General features: G+C 34.1%; 1 protein-coding gene across 1 annotated transcript; it reads right to left on the minus strand.

Moving 5' to 3' along the window:
• Positions 1-18,977: 18,977 nt before the first annotated feature.
• LOC149014854 (patatin-like protein 2) lies at positions 18,978-23,413 on the minus strand. The gene is made up of 6 exons (XM_089155357.1): positions 23,268-23,413; positions 20,214-20,388; positions 19,879-20,040; positions 19,491-19,790; positions 19,175-19,350; positions 18,978-19,059 (listed from the first exon to the last, which is right to left on the minus strand). Exons 1-6 carry the CDS (start codon positions 23,411-23,413, stop codon positions 18,996-18,998), a joined length of 1,023 nt encoding a protein of 340 aa, XP_089011483.1. The 3' UTR covers positions 18,978-18,995.
• Positions 23,414-23,477: the final 64 nt, after the last annotated feature.

Genomic DNA, 23,477 nt, shown 5'->3' on the forward strand with positions numbered 1-23,477 from the left:
AATTTGTTCATTGATTTAATTGTTGAAGGTTTGGAGCTGTTTTTTTTTCTTCATAATTTCCTTCTATTTAATTGCTAGTCATGTCTACATTAATGTGAAACTTGGAAAGTGAAATGTAAATACATAACAGGTTGGTTTTTTTATATTTATTTATTTATTATTTTTTAAAATTTAAATAACAAGCTGTGGACCATATTTATTTATTATTTTTTAAAAATTTAAATATCATGACTCTAATTGGAGTATTGGACATCAATATTAGATCAAATAGATGGAAAATATTAAAAGGAAAATAAACAAATTACTGAACTTACTAAGATTATGAATTTTCTTGAGGTCAGGGCAAAACCTCATCTAACATTTAGATTATATATTAAAAATGATTTGAGATTGTGGTTGCATAAATTGGATTAGACGGATCTCAAACCCAAAAAAAAAAAAAAAGTTTTTTTTTTTTTTGGTGAAAGGCAAACTGAAACATGAGCCGAATTTCAAAAATACAAAATATTGCCAAATTTTCAACAATATATTGTCGAATATATTTTGCCGATTTTTTCACAATTTTTAGGCGATGTCTCTCGCATTTCTATAGCAGAATCTTCATGGTCAATGGACAATCTTACAAATTTTGTCTCAATGATTCAAAACTCAAAAGGCAATGTGCCAAATGTGATTAGATAAGAGAATCTACATAGAACAATTTATGAAAATAATTCAAATTAGGAAAACATTTTATAGTAAAGTCTTCAAGATTAATGAACAATCTTACCAATTATATTCCAATGATTTAGACCTCAAAGTCAACGTGCCAAATGTGGTTAGGAAGAGTATATACATGAAATAATTTATGGAAACAATTTAAATTATGAAATGATTATGTAAGGGCCTGTTTGGTTACATGAGTCTGGAGATTTCAAATCTATAGATTTCAAATCTATGGAGTCATGATTTATAAAATTAAATGTTTGGTTGTGGGATGAAATATGTGGATTCATCTTAAAAAACTATTTGATCAACGTGATTTTTGTGAATGTGCAAATGTATAGCTTTTTTGAAATATTTGGATTTCACCCCTTACCCATAAATCTACATATTCACATTTTTTGTGTAAAAAGTTGAATCTCTAGATTTCATGAATCTAGAGATTTTTACAACCAAACGGGTAAATTCTTAGATTCATGAATCTAGAGATTTCAAATCTCTGGATTCATGTAACTAAAGAGGCCCTAATAATGGAATCTTCAAGGTAGACAATCTTTCCAATTATATTTGACTGACTTAGACCTCATAAGGTAATATGATAAATGTGATTTGCAAGGAAAAATTACATGAAATAATTCTCTAAGAAATAATTAATATTTATCAAATATTGGCATCAAGTTATAGTAGACATCAAATTTGAATCCAAAATGACCAAAAATACCCCTGAAATGGGGGCTGAAATATGTCGAAATTTCGTCAGTTCTCTAGATAGCAAACCATGGCGAACTTTCGTTCCTTGTTATCAACTACAATTTTTTTTCTTTCTTTCTTTTTCCGTATAGTGACCTGTGCAATTATGTAGACACCATGTGGATAACATGGTTTTGACCCTTTGAGATTTTAATGTCTAGATTCTTTGTACACTCTGATGTGTGAATAATTTATATTTCAATTATTAAAAATATATTATGAAGTACTAATATCATTTTCTTATGAAATGTGAAACCCAAGAGGTTAATCAAAGTTGATAGAGCTCACATGGGAATGATGTTTAGAGCTCTTTATTATTATTATTTTTGATAAAATAAAAATACATTCACATAGAAAACATGGATTACACATGGTTTGGATATAAATACCTTTTGGGGTAGGAGATAGTTCAAACCAAGGTTCAAAATGTCGATGACATTTCACCGACATTTGGAATAGTTTCGGTGAAAAATCGATTTTCGATTTCATGGGGGTATTTAAAGTTATTTTGGCATGAAATTTATTTTATAGCCTAGTTTGAAGCAATAAACACATTGAGGGTATTTTTTTTTTTGGCTTAAACATTGCCCTAAACTAATATTTATGATCTACATATGCCCGATTTTATGCAGGCGAACTTGAAGTCAGAAAAACTCATAAATCAACGTAAATATGCAAAGAGAACACTAGTACACAAACTAGTAAAGAGAAGTACTAAAGTCTACCATTCATTATAAAATTATGTTGAGTTTGGTTCATACTTCACATTCTATTGCCAACAGAAAAGGACATAAGTGACTAAAAAATCGCTGAAAAATCAAATATTCACCGGTGATATTTGAAAGTCCAATATTTCCGTCCATTGACATGGCGATGTGTCATGAATTTTCAACAATATATCACCAATATATTGTACCATGGTTGAAACTTATGTCAAATGACTTTTTCATTGATTTAGTTGTTCAAGTAAATTAGATTATTTTTTTCTATCTAGTTTTTAGACATGTCTTACAATAATGTGAAACTTGAAAAATGACCTGCAAATGCCTAACAAGTTGTGTTTTTTTTTTTATTTAATTAATTTATTTACTATTATTTTTTAACTTATAAATAAAAATATGTGAACCATATGTAGTGTTGTGCATAACCAAATAAACAAAAAAGTGATATTGTGCCACTGTCTTCAAGTGGGATATACTTTTGATTGGATCGGTGGACATTGTTATTAAATGAAAACTAGTGCAACTAGTAGAAAAAGAATAAATAAATTATTCTCCTAGTGGGAAACATAAATATTTTTTTCCCCTTTTTTAAAAGACAACTTTACAATATAGAAATGAAAAGTTCTAATACCTTACCCCCCCCAAAAAAAAAAATGGAGAGATTTTAAGATCAACATTTTATGGCTAGTATGTTCCTTTTAAATTTGATCTCAAATTATTGATTTTTTTTTCTTCTATAAAAAGGCTTTTTTGACCGCAGTGGTATGATTGTCGGGCCCTCTCCTCGTTCCGTCCGCTAGCCTATTGGGATAGCAGCCTTCAGGCTTTGGTTGCCCTTTCTAATAAAGAATTCTAGCTCGACCCGGGAAAGCGCTGGCAACAACATAAAAGAAGGGGTCCATGTAGGTGCTGCGCCCGCCCACTGAGCAGCAGGTTCAACATCTACTATCAGTCCCTTTTTTAAGGAGATCTTCCTAGACGAGGCTTGGATTTAGGCCTAGTTCCAGAATTGCCTTTCCGATCCTCTCTTCACTAAGTATGGTTAGATATTTTCCAGGCCAATGCGCTTCTTCTTCCAGGATCCCTTTGATCATGCGAGTAGCCCACTTTGGACTGAGGTCGGGAACGCCGGTCAACATTTTGTATTTTTTTTTATATCATAATAGAATTATAAACCTAGGTTTAATAGAATTTCCAGCATAAATGTCCAAAACAAAATTTTGATCATAATACATAACAGAGTTTTATTTTACTATGGTTTCTCTATTCTTTTAATGAATCTTAAATAGAAATAGCATTCAGAAATCGATCCAAACAATTTGGAAAAAAATATTTTTGTATCAGAAATTGAGAATGAAAGATGAAACAAAAAGGCTCTTAATTTCTTGGGTGATCATCCATATTAGTTAAATTTAAGAACTCAAATAACATTTTTTATGAAAAGGAGTTAAAAGGTTTACAATTGAGAATAAAACTGATCTAAACATATATATAAACAAAATAGATAAAAGAACATCACCTTTAGATTTCAACATCAACTTATGTTTAAGTCTAACACCATCAAATACAGAATGATCATCCTCTTGTTCTGTTCAATTTTGTTTTAGCTTTTAAGTAAATATGACTGACAAGAAGCTTGCTCTTGATGAACATAATTTGAATTTTTTTTCTTATTTTATTTCTTACTAATTTTTTTTTACATTTTATATTTTTATAGGGTGATTATCCCTCATTTTCTTACTAAGTGGTAATTATCCCCGTTAAACTATTATCAGGAAAAAAATGTGGTCATACAGAGATTTTTATTTTATTTTTTTAATTTTGATGTCTTTTGCCATTTGATGGGGCCACTAATGAATAATGATGAGTACACAACAAAAGGAGAAAGCTAAGCTTTATAGAAAACGCACGTGTTTAAAATGAAGTATCATAAATAAATCGAATCTTTTTGTTTACCCTAGAAAAAATCAAAATTTTTATTCTTTAAAATAGTCTTGAGAGTCACGAGGTGAAGGCAATGAGTTGGCTATATGTCTTCTTCATTATTAGGGAGTAGTTTGGTATATTGTAAATTATTATTAAAAGTCTGATTTTTTTACTTTCATGTATGTTTTCTTAAACAATATTATAAATAGTTATGGAAGAATCTTTAGAATTAACCATGAAATTCATGTGGAAAGCTACACATGAGGGAATAGCTAGCAAACAAGCTTTATTTGAAAGAAATAGTAGCTTGACGCTAAAATGCTTGTTATGCATATCACACGTTGAAAGTGTAATGCATGTTTTATTTCATTGTGACCATGCAAAAGCTTGCTAGAGGGGTTCCTCGTTACAGATTGTTACATCAGAATTTGTGGGAAAATAGTATGCATGATTGGTGAGATTTTTTAGATTACAAATTCCATTGATGTAATCAACGTGATATTGTCTTTACTATTTGCAGTATCTTATGTTGGGTGATATGGAATGACTGAAATGAAATGTTATTTCATGGAAAAAATGTTTCTCTTACCCGTTCTATTAATTGGATATACAGATTATTAAATGAAATTTTGTAGTTTCAGAAAAATATAAGCAGCCAAGAGTCGGTTGTAGTGCAGCCCCTATTTTCAGGTTATGCCAATGATTTGGATGAAGAAAATAGTCCTGCTCGATCCAACTTCAAAGTTTTTACGGATGCATCGTGGGAATCGATTCTCTCAAATGGCGGGAAGAAGCTGCATTATATGGAGCCCTACAACAACAACAACAACACAACCCCCAACAAGGGGCACAGGATTCTGCCCCCAACCGCGAGGCCACGATCAAGGCCAGCTACATATCCTCTCATCACTCTCCAAGGATCAGGTCACCCCAGCTCTAGTTCCCAATATGGATTATATCACCCCTCAGGAGCATTAGGTCTCCGGACGGGCCGCCACCCCAAACGACCTCAAGCATCACTGGGAGCAACTCCCAACCCAACCAATAGATCATTTTTCTTTCCATCCTAGTTTGCCACTCATCCATTTTAGCATCCTCATTCGGTTTATCTATAGATCTTTACCAACACCCACCGACATCAGGCGAACAACGGCCATAAAATTTCCTTTGCTTTAATGGAATACGCCGATCACTAAGCCCGCACCTCTTCACTTCATCCACCCTATTTTAATTCTTTGGGAAACCTCATCTTCCAAATCACCTCTTTTACTTATGATTGAACCTAGGTACCTAAAACAATCACTCTGGGAAATCTCTTTATCGTCAAACCAGTTTATTTGGGCAAAAACATCTTTTTGTTTTGGTTTTTCAGCAACGGTTATATTTCACTCTGATTGCCTTCCATCCATTAAGGCCTTAAATGGCAAACTCGTCTTGAGACTGGGTTAGTTGTGGATTGGTTCGAGAAATTAAAAGGCGGTCGGGTTGCTTTGCTTTTGTCCGTTTTGTTTTTGTGAATAGATCTAGAAATCATCATGCCGATTTTCTTGCCAAAAGGGCTAGGATTCTTCAGTTAAGTAGAGTTTGGAATGATTGCCTCCTTTGTGTATTGTAAATCATTCTGTTATCTCCTCTAGATTTAATATAGAGGCATTTCAATGAATCTGTGTTTGACAAAAAAAAAAAAAAAAAAGAAGAAGAAGAAAAGAAAGAAAGAAAGATGAAAAAGAAAAAAGAATTAACCATGAAATTCAATATAACGCGCACAAACGGTTTTTTTATTATTCATTATTTTCCTTCAAAGATTTGGAAGGAATGAGTTTAGCATTAAAAATTCCTTCATGTGTGCTCAACCATGGCAACCGTCTAACCCAAAATCAGATGGATGGTGCGATGTTGAGCGTATTTTTAAGTTAGGGTGTACATTTATAACATCCAGTTTTTTGTTCTGTTCTGATATTTGGCTTCCTTACGTAAATTTAATTAATAAGCAGGGATGAGTTTTTGTTAATCTGAAAGGTTTTTTTTTTTGGTTTGCCAACCCCGGTTTATAAACCGGGTCGACCGCCCCCGGCGGGTGGGTGGTCCCGGGGATTTTTGCATCCCACGATTTGATCCGACCTTGCCTTTTCCACTCACCTAATCTGAAAGGTTTTTAAACCTAAATAATATAACACTGAGGTTATCTTTATTCCAGCTATCGGATAAGGATTTTTATTTGCGGCAGCAGCTGCTGCTGTCTGCCGATGGCTTAGATTTAGCCACGTCATCAACATTTGAATTAATGATTGGGATTCAAATATGGGGGATTTATATGTAAATATTAGTATTATTATTTTATTTTACATTTTAAAGAATTAACTTTTATTAATTTACAAAACTAAGTCCCTCATTCACCCGATACCCAAAAACCCTATTTCTCTCTCATTTTCTTCTCACACCATTATCACAAAGCCATGAGCTGCGAAGCATGGACATGGTGAACCTTACATTTTATGAAAAAGAAGATGATGGCTAAATTAATGAAGTGAAGCTGCCATTGAAGGCCTTGACTGAGACAATTTGGAGAGTGCAAATCATTTGCATTAGGGCAAAACATGCATTCATGTGTATCCACTACTTGCATGCCCTGCCAGTCGTACCAAGCAATCGTTAACAAGTCACACAAAAGATCTGCATCACAATACAAACGTTGTGGCTTAACAATAAAATGTCTTGTGCCTATTTTGCCATCTCATATATTAGGTCTTATTTTTTTGGGAGCAACATGTTAGCTCTTATTGAGAAGGAAACAATAGAAGGAGGAAAAACCAAAAAAAAAACAAAAAAGCTAGGAATGTATTTTTCTCGGTAAGGTATGGTTGAGGTTAAATTCATGAAATTATATAATTAATTCTGAAGGCTCCAATTTCGGTTTTTAAATTTCATTGTAAATTAAGACCCTCTACCAAGGGAAAATATTTGGAGAAAAATATTTATTTTTCTGTTGTGGGTAGAGGAAAATTAATATTTTAATAAATGTAGGATTGCGCTTCTTCGTGAAGAGATATTGGATTTGACTCTTGCTGACAGCATATGTAATATCTCCATCCTCTACGTGTAAGAAATTCCATTGTACGTAAAAGAAATATAATTTTTTAATGAAAGAACAAATAATTGCAAAACCTTAATACATCGAAGAATTCACAATAACACTACTCACTATAAAAAACAAACACTATATCATTACAATAACTATCCAAACCATAGCCTTTTCCCACTGTATTAATTGTTGGCAACTTTGCCATTGGCCATTCTTTGCTCACGAAACATCTTTTCCTAGAGTGCATTGTGTTCACTTTGTTAGAGTGCATTGTGTTTACAGAATGCTTCACGCCATTTAATTATACCATCAAGTGTTCACAAAGTCTGTTAAGTAGACAAAATTAAAGGTGGGGGTTTACATGCCCCAATTCCCATGCTGTGTGCTTATGACATTTTGTTTTCATTGGTCTCATGATTGAGTTCTGAAAAAAACTGGCTTTTAATTTCAGTTCATATATTTGGGTGATGTGCATTAGTGTCCATCCAATTATATCAACTCTGAGTGGAGGTTGCACAAGAGGGTGGGCTTGAAAAAATAAGGTAGTGGGGGAGATTGTGATAAGGGAGTGGTAGGAGGGTAGGCTCAGGAGCTTTAGGATCCAATCAACAATGAAAGAGAGGGCACTCAAAAATAAAAAAAAAGAACACAGAGATGCACAAGATTTTACAAGAAAAACCTTCAAGGAAAATAAAACCCATGATTACAAAGAATCCACCAATTTCAAGCGTCTTGAAAACTAAGTAATGGAAAGAGATGAGTGTTACATATTTATATCAAAACCCTAAAATGAGATATAATTCCCACCGTATATGTCTTAGAGTACGTAATTTGAGTAATCAGATTAAGAATTTGAATGCAAACTAAACTTCCCAAAATTTGGGGGCACCCCCTTCGACTCCCTACAGTCAAACAGAATTAGGCCCATATACATAATAGGGAGGTGTAGAGATACAAAGGTTAGTGAAGGGTGATGTGGTTGGAGGAAGTATGAGTGAAAAATTCAGGCAAGCGGAGGGCACGTAGTAAGGTAATTGGGAATTTTGAAATATTAAGGGAGAATAAGAGGGACGAACCAAGGTATTTTGGAGAAAAAAGAAGAAGGGGGGGGAAAAAGGAAAAAAGGAAGGGGGGGGGAACCGGGAAAAAAAAAAGAAAGAGAGAAAAGGGAAAAAAAATTTAAAAATTCCCATATCATGTTATAAGGAGAGCCAAAAAGGTTAAAATGAAGTAATAATTTTGACTTCATAGTTCACAACTTCAGTGCCAAGAAATTAGTAAATTGCACGCAAAATGCTAGAACAACTGACAATATGTATTGAAGAGTAGTAGCATATGTCTAGCTTACAGCATCAGACACACATTTATTGAAGCCAAGGAACAAAACGTAGCCATTATGGCATACACATGTTTGACATAGCTTTCTGGAGTAGACAATTGATAGCTTGTCTTCCTAGCTAAGAAGATAAGAGAAAGAGACTTGCACTAGTAGAGAATAGAACATATGAATAACTTGAAAGTTAGAAAACAATCAGTGTGAAGGAGTCTCAGCCGAGTCTTCAATGACAGTATGTAATCAGCTTCTTGCGATCTGATTCAATGACAACACAACACGTCCACACCTCAACGACATAGCATGATTTAGAGCAGAATGAATTGCAAGGGCCTGGCTATTATCAAACTTTCACTACTTCCTTTTGAGGTGATTTTCCTCACGAAGTTTCTTTTCATTGGAAAGTAATCGTGAAAACCTATCCATAAAAAAGGAAATAATCAATCATGTAAGGTATATAAGCTTTATACAGGGGATGTTGTGGAAAAAAATAAAAATAAACATTTACATCATGACTTACTTCTTAAGAGCTTCAGCGTTGGTCATACTAGGTTTAACTGGTTCAGTGAGGCCAGTCTCAGGATTTACCCTTGAGAGTGGTTTCTTCAGTAACCCTTCCCCAACCTTCACAAGGTTGTTCGAGTTTTCTTCAGTAGCAATATCAACAGAAGATACATCACCACTTAATGTATCATCCTGAATTTCCATAAGGCATGGTTAGTAACGAAGTTCAAGTCAGCCAAGTGAGCCAACCCTCCACCATGATATGAGTTAGAACATTTCAGTTATTTCTTTCAATTAAAACATATGAGAATGGTATCATCAATTCAATTACCTGAGTTCTTAGGTAATTATCCTTGGAGTGCATCGCCTGAAACATCATACCTAGATGGAGAGTCCAAGCTGGCAGCCTCTTGTGATGGAAGTCCCTCCGTACTGGAACTTCACAGCCTCCCACAAAGACTTTGCAGTCCTATGCTTTCAAAACGAAGCATCAGGTCATCCCTTATTGAACTCAGGATTGTAATCCTAGCTACCCGGCCTTTCCTCTTTCAAGCATTGTATGTCTCAAGGTCCCTGCGATGCTGTGTAGTGGTACCTTCCTCAGGTGGGTTCATGGTCTGGTTTATGGTTTCCAGCATATCCTGCTCTTCCAGGAGATATTGTACCTTTCGGTGCCAGAGGTCATAGTTCCTCTCATTTAATTTATCTCCTTTAGTAAGGTCAGCGACTATGCTCTTTGTAGCAGCCATTTATTCTAAAGACATTACATACAAGGATGAGTTCAACTATTCTAAGCATAAAACACAACTCAAGCAACAACAAATCACACTAGCATAGTCAACCTATGGGGTAAGCATTTAAACGAAAAGAGATGTTAACAAACATTCAATTAAATTCTCATGCAAATCCACATAAACTTATATACTAGTTTCATTCTGTGCAAGAAACATGATTGATAGACCCATAATTAAAAAAAAAATTTTATTAAAATAAAACATGCAATCATGTTAATGCTATGAGGTGGTTCACACAGAACATTTCTACCTCATTAGTTCCCACTAGGCCCCATTAGGCCCTCAATGCTCAAACATCACATAGATTGTGAGACATTGATGTCCAGTAAATAGAAACACATTCAAAACTAGACAAAAAATCAGACGGATTCTGAGACGGCTCTCTATCTGGGAATCCGTCTAGATTTTTGCAACCAGACAGACGACCGTCTCCCAGACGGAAAATTCGTCTGGTCTACAATGACCAAAAAACAACGTTTTCTGATTTTTTTCTTGAACAAATTTTTTTTCAAAAAAATGGGAAAATCACGTTTTTTCACCCAAAAAATCATCCAAAAATACATGCAAAAATCCAGCAATAATTACTAAACAAAAAAAAATTATCATGGATAATCAATTCATGTAAAATTCACAAGGAAAAAATACAAGGATCCTCCCATTCGGATCCGAACCCAAAACATAAGAGTTTTCAAAAACCCTAACAATTCTCCCATGGGTTTTGTATTAAACCCTGGATTTTTCTTGGGTTTCCATAAACCCTTGATCCTCACATTGGATCCATACAATGAAAATAAACAATGAGGAGGAACTGAGAATCATGAGAACCACGACTCTGATGCCAATGTAGGTAATACTCAAATTATTTCAATTCAATTAATTGACGGGGAAAAGATTCCTTACCTGGATTCACTTTCCCTTTTATGAGGTATTCGCAGAGGAAGTAAACCTGAATCCACGTTCGTTCCACCACCAAATCTCTATCGGGATGATTTCACAATCACAAGGAAAATGAAGTATTTCCACAACCCAAATGCCATGTGGAAAGAAGATGGAAGAATAATGTAAGGGAAAGGAAGGAAACGTCCACTAGGTTTATCCTTCCTGCATTTCTTGGAGAGAGGGAGAGAGGGAGAGAGGGAGACAGAGAGATGGGAGCCGCCGTTTCTCGGCCGAAATTTTCGTACGAATAAATCATTTTTTTTTTTAAGTGATGCGGTGGTTACAAATATATAACCTATATTCTGTAACCGTCCTAATTGTGAGTTTTCAGATCTGCCCTTGGACATCTAATTTATTAATTATATTAATAAATTTCAACAATTAAAGTTCAAAACTTGAAAACTTAACAATCAAATGGTCAAAATCTTATGGTGAATAATATTGACCACATAAGTGGATTGACCAGAATTTAGGCTCAACTTAAGTGAATAGCTTAAAAAAAAATAAATAAATAAATAAAAAATAAAAAATAAAAAGAAGAAGAAGAAGAAGAAGAAAAAGAAAAAGAAAAAAAAAAAGAAAAGAAAAAGAAAGAAAGAAAAAGAAAGAAAAAAAGAAGAAGAAGAAAGAACTCTAGTTTTGATCTAGTAGAGATCTTCCAGATAGATGATGTTCAATGCTTAATGCCTTCTAGTACTAGTGCTTAGCTGTTTTTGGGTGCTTGCCTCATTTATGTACCCTAAAGAAAAATATGCCCAAAAGATCTCATATATATATATATATATATATAAAAGCCCATGCAATAATGTACTATCCTATCCCAACTTACATATATAATTGAAAGGAAACAACAAAAATCTCTCTTTCCAACCAAAATCTAAAAATGTACTTATTCCTCTATCCAAACGATTTATTTTCGTTTCTTTCTCCATAAAATTATATTATAAGTGGATATTCGATGTATACAGCCATGCAAGTTACAAAGGCGAGAATTCTTAAATTGATATGCTATTTAAGGCTTAATGCCACTAAATTTGGGTCATCTTTTCTGACAGGGAGCACTCCCCTAAAGGCTTTACAACCACAAATTACATGGGACCCATAAGTAAAAAAGTAATAAAACATTTAAAAATAAATAAATTTCATTATCTAATCTTGTAGGCCCTCTCTATAATTTGTGATCAGTGACCGTTAGGGGAGATGATCCGAACTCCCTGGAAGTGATTTTTAATTGTTTTCTTGAGCATTACCAAAAAAAATTGTTTTCTTGAACTACTGGCCCCAATGATGTATCAAAATAAATAAATAAAATCTCTCACTACCGCCATACAATAATGCACTATCCTATCCCCACTCACATAAATAATTCAGAAAGATAAAAACAAAAACTCTCTCACCAACAAAATGTAGACATGATATCCCCTTCCACTTGCAGTTACAATATGTAATATTTTTTTCCAAATAAAGAAAGAACATGACAAGATTGGAAAATGATAGATCTCACATGTGGTTTATGTGGAAAAGATGAATTGGATTGTAACTAGTTGAAAGTTTGGTATGTTTCCTTCATTGACACTTGGCAATTAGACAGAACGAGTGAAGGATAACATTTGTAACGCGATAATATATAGGTTAATCCATATGATAGATAATCAGATCCACATCTTATCGTATTAATTTAAAAGAAGACAAAATGAAGAGAAAGTGTTATGTAAAGTGGCATATAAATGTGAAGAGTGGCTAGGGAGGACAGGGTGGGTATGGGACATGAGAGAAAAATTGGGTGTACCGTGCATCCAGGTGGAGAGGATCTAGACGTGTGGGTATGTAGGGTGGGTATTCGAGAAGAAGAAAAAGGGGGTGGAACACCCCCCCATAATGGGGGGGGGGGGGGGGGGGGGGGGGGGGTCTATATGGGGTTGTGGGGGTGGGGGGGGTTATTTATTATTAAAATTATAAATAAAAAATAAAATAATAAATTATATTTTTTTTAAAAAATAATATATTTTATTATGATAAAAGGGAAAAAAAAAAAAAAAAAAATTAATTTTTTTTTTTTTTTTTTTTTTTTTTATATTTTAAAAAAAAAAAAAGGAGGGGGGGGGGGGGGCATATAACCGCGGAATTTTCCGTAGTAAAATGTACCAAAATCCGTAGTAATAGCTTATAGCTACGGATTACATGCGGTTTATTATCTGTCGCAACAGGCTCCGTCGCAAACGCAAGAGCTACATATAAAATACTGCATGTACAAGGTTGTCCATAGCTATGGTTTTTTAGTTACAGTATTTCGTAGCTATATCTATAGCTACGGATTGTTAGTTACAGATGTTTCCACATCCAACTTCTAGCTACACATATTGAAGCGATGGATATTTTTGTGGTTATATATCATCTAGCTGCGGAAAAAATAACTGCGGATGTTTCCGCGACTACCCTATAGCTACGAAAAAATATAACCGTGGATATTTCCGCATTTAACTTCTACCTACACATATAGTAACGACAGATAATTCCATGGTTATAAATCTTCTATCTCATGGAAAGTATAACTACATATGTTACCGCGCTACCCTATAGCTACGAAAACTATAATTGTGGATATTCTGCGGCTAACTTCTAACTACACATATTGTAGCGCCAGATGTTTCCGTGGCTATATATGTTTTAGCTGCGGATGTTTTTGCATCTCACTTTTTGGTATACACATTGTAGCGATCGATATTTCCGTGGCTAATCTATAGCTACGATATATTAACTACTAATGTTTCTGCTATAATGCTTTAGGTGTGGAAATTTATTTGTAGGTATTTCATCCACAATGAAGATGTGGCTACAGATTTTATTCTACAAATGTATTCACAGGTCATCTATTGGATATACATTTCTTCGCAACATATATAGAAACAAAATATATATTTACCTGAATTCAGGTATTATCCCGAAATCCATACACATCAATTAAAAATAAAAAGAAAGTTACTTGTCATCCAACTGACTCAAACTATAATAATTGCAAATTAAAACTTAATTTTAGATAAAGTGTCTGTGCTAAAGTTCCAAGTGTACTTGAAAAAAAAACACTAGAATCAACTAGTCGATCCAAGCCTCTGTGCTTTATGTTATGTGGAACTTTGCAGTGCTTGAATCAGCTTCTTAATAAATTATCCTGCAATCAATATAAAATTAAATAAATAAATAACAATTAACAATGTTATAACAAAATTTCATAAGAAGCCCATAGCTTAGAGTATCACATTACCTTCATGAGAACAAGATGCATCATTGCTCCTAGAAGAGTGATTTCCTTCATGACTATTAAATTGATTAAGCCCCTATCTCAGGGATACAATATTTGCAAAATTAATAACAAGAAGAGTCATAAAATTTAGGAATAGAATAAGCTTTAGAGATTGATAAAATTTTAGTAACATTACCTGTTCCTCAGTTGAAAAATCTTCTATCTGACAATCTGGATTTTATTGCTTAACAATCGAGAAAATCTTGGTGACTTGAGCTTCTAACATATTAACTTTATTTTTCAGAAAGCAACTTGTTCAGGATCATCTTCTCTTCGTTTTCCTTAGAGGCAAACCTAGCTCCCAATCCTAGCCCTTGAATGCGTCTACGTTTATCTTTCTTTAACACCTGAGAAAAGATGTCGGTGTCCCAATTATTACTCTCGCCATTACCTTGAGAGGCATCAATTTTTGCTTTCTTTTCCTTGATTTTTTTCTGCAATTAACATATAAAATATACATATCATACATATTTATTATGCTTAATTTTATTTGGAAACAAAAAAGTAGCTGACTGGTATTTTGATTAAAAAATAAAGGAAAAATAAAGGAAAACATACAATTGTTTTTTGTGCAATCTCATCAATTGAACGTCCATCTACATGTTCATGAGTGATTATGTACAAACCAGCACGGTCTAGTTGTACTCCAGTTTCTTTCAACTGTTTTAACATTGTAAATATCATAGTTAAATATTTGATACTATAACATTTATAAATATATAAAATGTAAGAGTTCTATAATTAGCGTTTTCAAATATTACCTTTTCATGGCGAATTCGTGCAAAACTCTTCTGACCTGCAGTATGTGGTGCAATCACACACATACAAAAACAAGCACGGTACTACTTACCATGACAAATGAAAGAAATGAAAATGAAAAGTGGGTGCAATCAGACACATATACCAATGATTAGAAACATAAAACATTGAGGATATGTATGGTTGAGACTCCATGAAATGAAACACAAACAAAAATCAAAACAAAAAAGTGACCATTTTACCTTAAATATCACCGTATTTAAGAAAATTTGTAAATGCAAATAAATGGTCTTGGAAAGTGAGCAATGTAGTGAATTTTGTCGAGATTCAATGGGATTAAGAACATATTATACATACACCTCCATGTTCTCTCAAAAAAGAATATAATAAAGGCAAAGTAAAGACAGGAAAACAATATTATATTTATACATATTAAAAAAAACCTGTTCCTTTTGTGGGTTTTACCGCAAAACCTCGGATTAAACCCCCTTTTTGGAACAAGCATGAAGATAGGATTTAAGCAGAGACACGGACAGGAGAGACAGAGAGAGAGAGAGAGAGAGAGAGAGAGAGAGAGAGAGAGAGAGAGAGAGAGAGAGAGAGAGAGAGAGAGAGAGAGAGAGAGAGAGAGAGAGAGAGAGAGAGAGAGAGGGACTGGAGAGGGCGAGTGTGCAAATTGTGAGACAGAGGAGGGGGAAGGAGAGGTTATTCTCTTTCTCTTCTTCGTCTCACTCTCTCACCTTTGGAAGTCACAATCACGACCTCCCCCATTTCCAACCTTTCTTGGTAGCCAGAATAATCAGAAAAAAATTCTAGAACACATTGTTTCATTTTAATACATGTAGAGAAGGATCAATTTACCGAAAAAGCAATGCAGAAAGGGATCAAAAGAAAGCACCTCGACTCGATCTTGCTGCTTCTGTCCACATCAAACCTATGTTTCCCGAACTATTGTTTACTTGTCTCATTGCGCCATTCTATTAACAAAGAGGAGAAGAGATGGCGGGAATATTAGGAGGGAATGGGTTTGCTAGGAAACGTGGGGGTTTTTTTCTTTTTTGTAGGAGGGAAACGTGGGTTTTTGGGTGTGAAAATGTTGATCTTTTTCAAAGAAAACGATTTCTCCCCAAAAAAATCGGTTAGAAACTGAATCCAAATATAACTTCTTCCATTTTTATTGGGTAGAAGAATCCAAATATACCACTTTAAATCCAAAATATTACATAAAATCCAAGTTTTTCTTCTTTCCTTAATGTTTCAATAATTTTTCCTTATAAATACATTTTGTTTCTTTATTATAATTTCTTTCGTACTAGCAAGATTTAAGTTTAAATATTTTGGGGTTTTTGTTAAATAATTTAAATCATCAAATATTTTCATTTTAGGGGAAACATTGTTTCTAGAAAATTATTGTTTATTTTTTTTGTTTAATTCGTTTGATGTTTCATGGTTTTCCTCCTTTCATATGTCATTATAAAAATTTTAATTTAATACAATTCCATAATTCAAAAAAAATAAAAGTTGATGTAGAAAGAAAGGAGACTCTCAATACTTATAAACTCTAATTTTTGAATTTGATTATCATCCATTTTCAGAGAAAAAAAATATTGTATACTTTACTCTATCCGGATATTATCCAATCCGATAAGCAATTATCCGAATCCGAATCCGGTTGCTTAGCAGACGGACACCGATATTTTTCGGATACAGATACCCTTAAACAAATATGAATGCGATTTCGGAGGCGGATTTCGGCTATCCATTTACAGGTCTAGGAAAAGGAGAAATTTCTATATCTCCCATGGGTGAAGCTACATTGGGGCAAGAGGACCATCCCCCCCCCCCCCCCCCCCCCAAAAAAAAAAAAAAAAACCCAATGTTTTGAATAATATTCCTCCGTTCCCTTATAAAAATTTTAAAATTTTCCCTTTGACCCTCTTTCCATGTATGAAATATAGGGGTGTCAATAAAGCCCGCTTGACCTGGCCCAGCCCTAACCCCCCCGAGCTCGGGTAGAGTCAACCCGAAGGGCGAGTTAGGATTAGAAAATAGATCTGTAAATGGATTGGATACACAAGTATCCGTTAGCAAAACCGCTATCCAATCCGAATAATCTGACAGAAATTTAGAGAAGGCATCAGAATTCAAATCCAGAACTTTATCGAATATTCGATAATAATCTGATCCGATAAACTATCCGATTATTGATTTGTGATTGTCTTCTTTTTTATTTGTTTTATTTACACGTTTTCTCGAATCGATTATCAACCCTTTTTAGAGAAAATTGCTAAATACTTTACTCTGACAGGATAATTTCGATTTCCGATTATCTGATTACTAATTATCGGTTTCCAAATCCGATTATCATCCATTTTTCGAGAAAAAAATGTTGAATACTTTATTTTATTTTTATCTGGATATTATCCGATCCGATAAGCAATTATTTGAATCAGAATCTGGTTGCTTAACGGATGAATATGGATATTTTCCGGTAAGAAAATTTTCAAATACGGACACCCTTAAACGAATATGAATGTGAATTCGATGGCAAAATTTAGCTATCCATTTACAGGTCTATTACAAAATACTTGACCTTGGTAGGGTCTGGTTGGGCTTGGGTTCCACCCTCGAGCCTGCAGTTTTATTCTAGTATAAAGTTAAAAAACTCAATGGTTGCTACATTATTAATTACCACATCAATATGTTTCTCATATTACTAGAATTCCTAATTTTAGTGTTGTTTCTGTAGTTATTATTATTTTTTTATTTAATTGTTGTGGTTTAATACTATAATCTAAAATATCTTAAATTACAACAATACATAACTTTAATAATATTTCTAAAGTTAGAGGGAATATGTTTACTACGATTTTTAACCGTAGTTGTTTCCGCAACTAAAAAGAAATTGTTACTACATTTTTAAATATTACAGCTAGTATATAAATTGTATTACTACAATTCCAAATTGCAGTTCTATTTTAGTAGCCAAAAAAGTTGACATTGTTACACTTTTAATTCCGTAGTAATAAGTTCCATTTATTACTACACTTTTTAGTTGTAGTTTTTTTTTCCGTAGTTACGATGTCTTTTTATTACTATGGTTTTGAATATCGTAGTTAAAAATATTTTAAATTACTACAATACATAATTGTAGTTGTATTTTAGTAGCCAAAAAAGTTGACATTGTTACACTTTTAATTCCATAGTAACAAGTTTCATATATTACTACACTTTTTAGTTTTAGTTTTGTTTCCGTAGTTACAGTGTCTTTTTATTACTATGGTATTGAATATCGTAGTTAAAAATATTTTAAATTACTACAATAGATAACTGTAGTTATATTTTTGCAATTAAAGGTAATATATTAATGCGGTTTTGAATACTGTAGTAAAAGGTTGTTCATATTACTACACTTTTTAGTTATAATTTTACAAGCACATCTATAAATATATTTGTTAGTGCAGGTGCTACATGTTGCAGCAATAACTATTTAATATTACTACACATAGAAAAACTGTAGTTAGAAGAGACTAATAGCTTCGGTTAAAAAAAGCATAGTTAATTATCTGTAGCTATAAGGGGTTTTTGTTGTAGTGTCATCATATGGCTATTGCCGGGAGGGGTGGTTTTTTATCAACAAATTTTTTATTAAAATTATAAAAGAAAATTTTTTTTTGGTTTTTTAAAAAATATTTTTATGTTTTAGGGGGGGGAAAGAGGAAAAAAAAAAAAAAAAAATTTTTGTTTTTTTTTTTCCTTTTTTTGTTGTAAAGTAAAAAGATAAAAAAAAAAAAAATTTTTTATTAGTGGTAGGGTGTGTGTTGTTTGTTTAAAAAGAGACACACATTTATTGAAGCCAAGGAACAGAATGTGGCCATTATGGCATACACATGATTGACATAGCAAGCCAAGGAACATAGCTTACTGAAGTAGACAATTGAGCTTATCTTCCTAGCTAAGAAGATAAGAGAAAAAAGACTTGCACTTGCAGAGAATAAAACATATGAATAACTTGAAAGCTGGAGAACACTCCGTGTGAAGGAGTTTGAGCCAGGTCTTCAATGAGAGTACGTAATCATTTTCTTGCAATCCGATTCAATGACAACGAAATGTCCACACGTCAATGACATAGCATGATTTAGGGCAGAATGAATTGCAAGGCCTGGCTATCAACAAACTTTCACTACTTCTGTTTGAGGCGATTTTCCTCACGAAGTTTCTTTTCATTGGAAAGTAATCGTGCAAACCTGTCCATAAGAAAAGGAAAGAATCAAAATTATGGGAACCAAGCATTTAAGGTATATAAGCTTTATCAAGGGAATGTTGTAGAAAATAAAAACAAACATTTATGTCATGACTTACTTTTTAAGAGCTTCAGCGTTGGTCATACTAGGTTTAAGTGGTTCAGTGAGGCCAGTCTCAAGATTTACCCTTGAGAGTGGTTTCTTCAGTAACGCTTCCCCCACCTTCACAAGGTTGTTCAAGTTTTCTTCAGTAGTAATATCAACTGAAGATACATCTCCAGTTAATGTATCATCCTGGATTTCCATAAAAAAAAGGCATAGTCAGTAATGAAGTTCAAGTCAGGCCATGATATGAGCTAGGATTATCAGATAGAACACTTCAGTTATTTGTTTCAATTGTAACATACGAAGAATGGTATCACCAGTTCAATTACCTGAATTCTTAGGTAATTATCCTCGGAGTGCATGGCCTGAAACATCATACCAAGATGGAGATCAACCATGTCTTGACTTGCTTGGCTATACACATCTATTATTGGCGTTGCACCATCATCGATTATCCAATTAATAGCTCCCCACTTTGCAGCCTCCTCAGCAGTGTATTTGTGTTCAATCTTTGCTGCTCCAGTTCCTAGTGAGATGACTAGATATCGAGCAAAGTCCAGGGGCATGTGAGGAAAATCTTGATTTTTCTTGGTCATCTGCTTGGTGATTTCCCCAATTGCTACCAGTGTCTAGAATAAGTGAGTGAAAGTCTGTTAGTTTATGTAAACTTGAGTTTAAAAATGCTAACACTCTGATTAACTTTACCCAACAAATTACCGGATTATCAGCTGCTACACCACCATCAGTGAGGTTGAATTCTCTTACTCTCCCTTCTTTATCTTTATTCTTGAAGTAATAAGTCGGAAGGTATGTTGGAGCTGCTGAGGTGCCAATACATATGTCTGCAAGTAGTGCATTAAGAGTTGGATCACGTTTAACCTGCGTGAAAATTATTTTTGTCTATCAGTTATGCTAGTTCCTTTATAGGTAACCGGAAAAGCAAACAACAGTGCATGACAGTAGAACGAATCCCCATTCTCTCTGTCCAAGGATAATGTCCCTGAGCCAATAGAATATTATTGCAGGAGAACAGTCAATGTTTTAAAACCTACCTCAAAGTTGGAGAAGAGGACGGGCTGAAGTAGCTTGATATCAAAGCTGGGAATCACAACAGAGGTTAGGGTTTGGTTCAACTTCGTATTTCCCAACTTCTGCTTTATGAGCTGATGAAGATACTTCCCATCATACTTGGGTCCAGTAAAGTTTTTCAATAGCTTCGGGATAGTTCTTCATCATAGTTCTTTAAACTAGCATGCATGCATCAGATCAATATTATCATTTGAAGCTGGTGTATTTTACTTGGGAAACGAATTTGGGTGAATTAATTAAGAGTCTTCATTCTTTCTTTCTTTTCTTTTCTTTTTATTTTATTTTATTTTTATATGCATTCATAAAAGACTATCGAGAGAGAAAGGACCTGGTGATAAGTAATCCACCATTTTTTTTTTCTTGGTATGCAATCATAAAAGAGTACTAAGAGAAACGACTTGGTGGTAAGAAATCCACCATTTTTAGGTATGCATTCATAAAAGACTACCGAAAGAAATGAACACTCTTCTATTCAACTACGTACTTCCCATTTAGCTACAGCAGGATAAGCTTTATCCAGTAGAACACGTCATTCCATGAACTGTATATTTGAAGACGAAATAAGCATGTAATATGGAAGAGGGTGTGAAACCAATCGAACCCTAGAAAGGCAAAATTAAGATATAGGACTCAGAAGAACCATGCAAACGGAAATGCCTGAACTGAATTATTTCTAATTTCTAATTTCACCAACTCAATGGGGGTTGGTGGTGGAATGTGAGAGATCGAGACACATTGGAAGGGTAGACGTACAGAATGATTATCATTATCTGATCTGAAAGGACATCAATCGATCAGGAAAATTGAAGTGACTTAGAAATTAACTATAATTAAAGGTTACTGAAAGCATCCAATACATCTCAAGTAATTAGAGTTCATGCAAGTGTTTCTATTTCAGGTTGTAGGTCTGATCACAACATAGAGAAGACTGCCATTATCAGTTCAATTACCTGAATCCCTTAAGTAATTATCTTTGGATTGCAACGGACCCTTAAAGTAATATTTTAGCTAATTTACTTAATAAAAATAAATAAACAAATAAATAAAAAAACTCGTTTTGAGATTGAATTCATATAAAAAATCCAATTAATCATGTGACAAAATATCTGACAGTAATCTTCAGCAGAATGCAAATGTCTTAGGCTTAAGCATAAGGTTTTTGGTGGAAAGCAAAGGTTCATCTTTTGAGTAATTATCTTCATTTTTTTTTAAAGAGCAAGGTTGGGATTTAAGGTTCATTTGGGTCAATTTATGCTTATCTCATACTATATTTTCAGGAGAACTTTATATAATTCATATAGGTGGGGCTTTGGCCCTAGCCTCAAGAGTATTCAAACTTTGACTTCTTACGTAGAAACACCGATTTTTGGAGTGCAATGCTTGAAAGATCACACTAAGATCAAAATGTACGTCAATTATGTCTGGCCAATTTTGTTTGTGTAAACACATCCACCAAATGAGCTAAGTCCCTCTTTGGTGAATTCTTTTTCTGACCCAATTTGGGCATGCAGAACACGTGCGTGATTAAAATGGCTGGTGAAGTTTAGGGTATCTTAAAAGACAATCTATATCTCAATTAATGGCTCCTTTGAATTCCCGACAAACTCAATCACATTCATTGAACGCTTCTTCTTTTTTGGTAGAAGTAGAACATTCATTGAAGACATGCTGCAACGCTTTGGGAAAAGATAGTTTACATAGGAGATGTGGACCAAATTAAGTTGCCCATCAATGGGTCGGACCCCATAAGGCAGGTGAACTATGTTATCGACTCAGATGCTTTGTTTTGGCAAGAAAGTGTAGTAGTAACAAGCTTGGCTTAGTGGACCAACCCTCTTTGCTGGATTCTCTTTGTCTAGCCCAACTTAAGTAAAATAAATTTTTTTTTTCCTTCCTTTGAAAAAGAAAATGATGGCTAAATTAATGTGGCACTACCATTGAAGGAGTTCACATTCCCTCTACCTAGCTTGCTCATACAGTCATACACCTATATTCACATGAGCATGACATACACATTCATAGAACTTCTCATTCCAAAACAGACCAAGTCTTACACTCTTGTGAGTATTGATGTAATTACTGTATGGACAGGCCGGCTGGGTGGAGATGACCCAAATTCTCCATTGAATGCATTCTTTTTTCGATCAACATCATCCAGTTATAGTGGCTAGGGCCACAGGCTTAGTGGTAAGGAAAACATGTCCACACCATTGAAGGCATATAGTGTGATGGCCACTTTGAAACCTTTACCTAATCTCTCTCTCTCTCATGTCCTTCTCTGAAAACTTTATCTTTAATATATTGAATTAGAGATGCAAGTTTAGCCTAATTACCTGATTCTATCCTAAACCTAGAATAGGATGTGAACTAAAAATATTGACAATGAGGGCGGATGGCTAGGGTTGAGTATTAGGGTACTTAGAATTGGGTTCAAGGTTTTAAAAAGCTGGAACCGATCTGATCCTGTTGTAAGCCTAATTGGAATCTGAAAATAAAAAATAAACATTTAGTGATTTTACTGATGCCCTCGTCACTATAGCGTAATTATTATCTTCTCCTTTATACTTTTTGAATAATTTACTAATCCAACTTAGACTTTACCTGAAATAATTGATGCCCCTTATCGTTAACCTTTGTCTATTAACTAATGATGCGGAGTCTTTGTATTTTTGAAGAACCCTACCCTGAGGTTTCTTATTATTTAGGGACAATTACTGATGCCCCCTTCTACTATAGCTTAAGATGAAATTTTATCAAGTTAGAAATGAACCATCCATTTCTCTTCGGATGAAGGACACATGTCCATCAGTCACATATAAAGATTCAAATAAAATGGAAATTGAACAGAATGTCACTAAGATGCCAAGATATAGGATTTAAAGTTGTTTCTTTTTAATTGGCCCGTTGAAATGGTAGATGTCTTAATTCTGTTCACATTAATGGACATGTCTTTGTATACTTGTATTATATCTCTAAGCACTAGACCCACACCTCCCTGGCCTGAGTCTCCCACCTACGAGCAGTCACTCTTCATCTTCAACCAACCCTCCGGCTCTGGTAGTGGGGAATCTGATGTGCTTGCGGGTGAAAAGCTTGAAATAGGCTTGTTTATATTGTTTGAGTACATGAGTTCCTGGCCTGGGACTCCTATGTTGTGCTTCATTGCTTAATGAAGACATACACATTCAAACTCAAGGGGTGTGAACAATACTGGAGAAGGAATCATA

Source organism: Hakea prostrata, chromosome 5, assembly GCF_041222555.1.
Source record: "Hakea prostrata isolate BN-2017 chromosome 5, UWA_Hpros_2, whole genome shotgun sequence".
NCBI lineage: Eukaryota > Viridiplantae > Streptophyta > Magnoliopsida > Proteales > Proteaceae > Hakea > Hakea prostrata.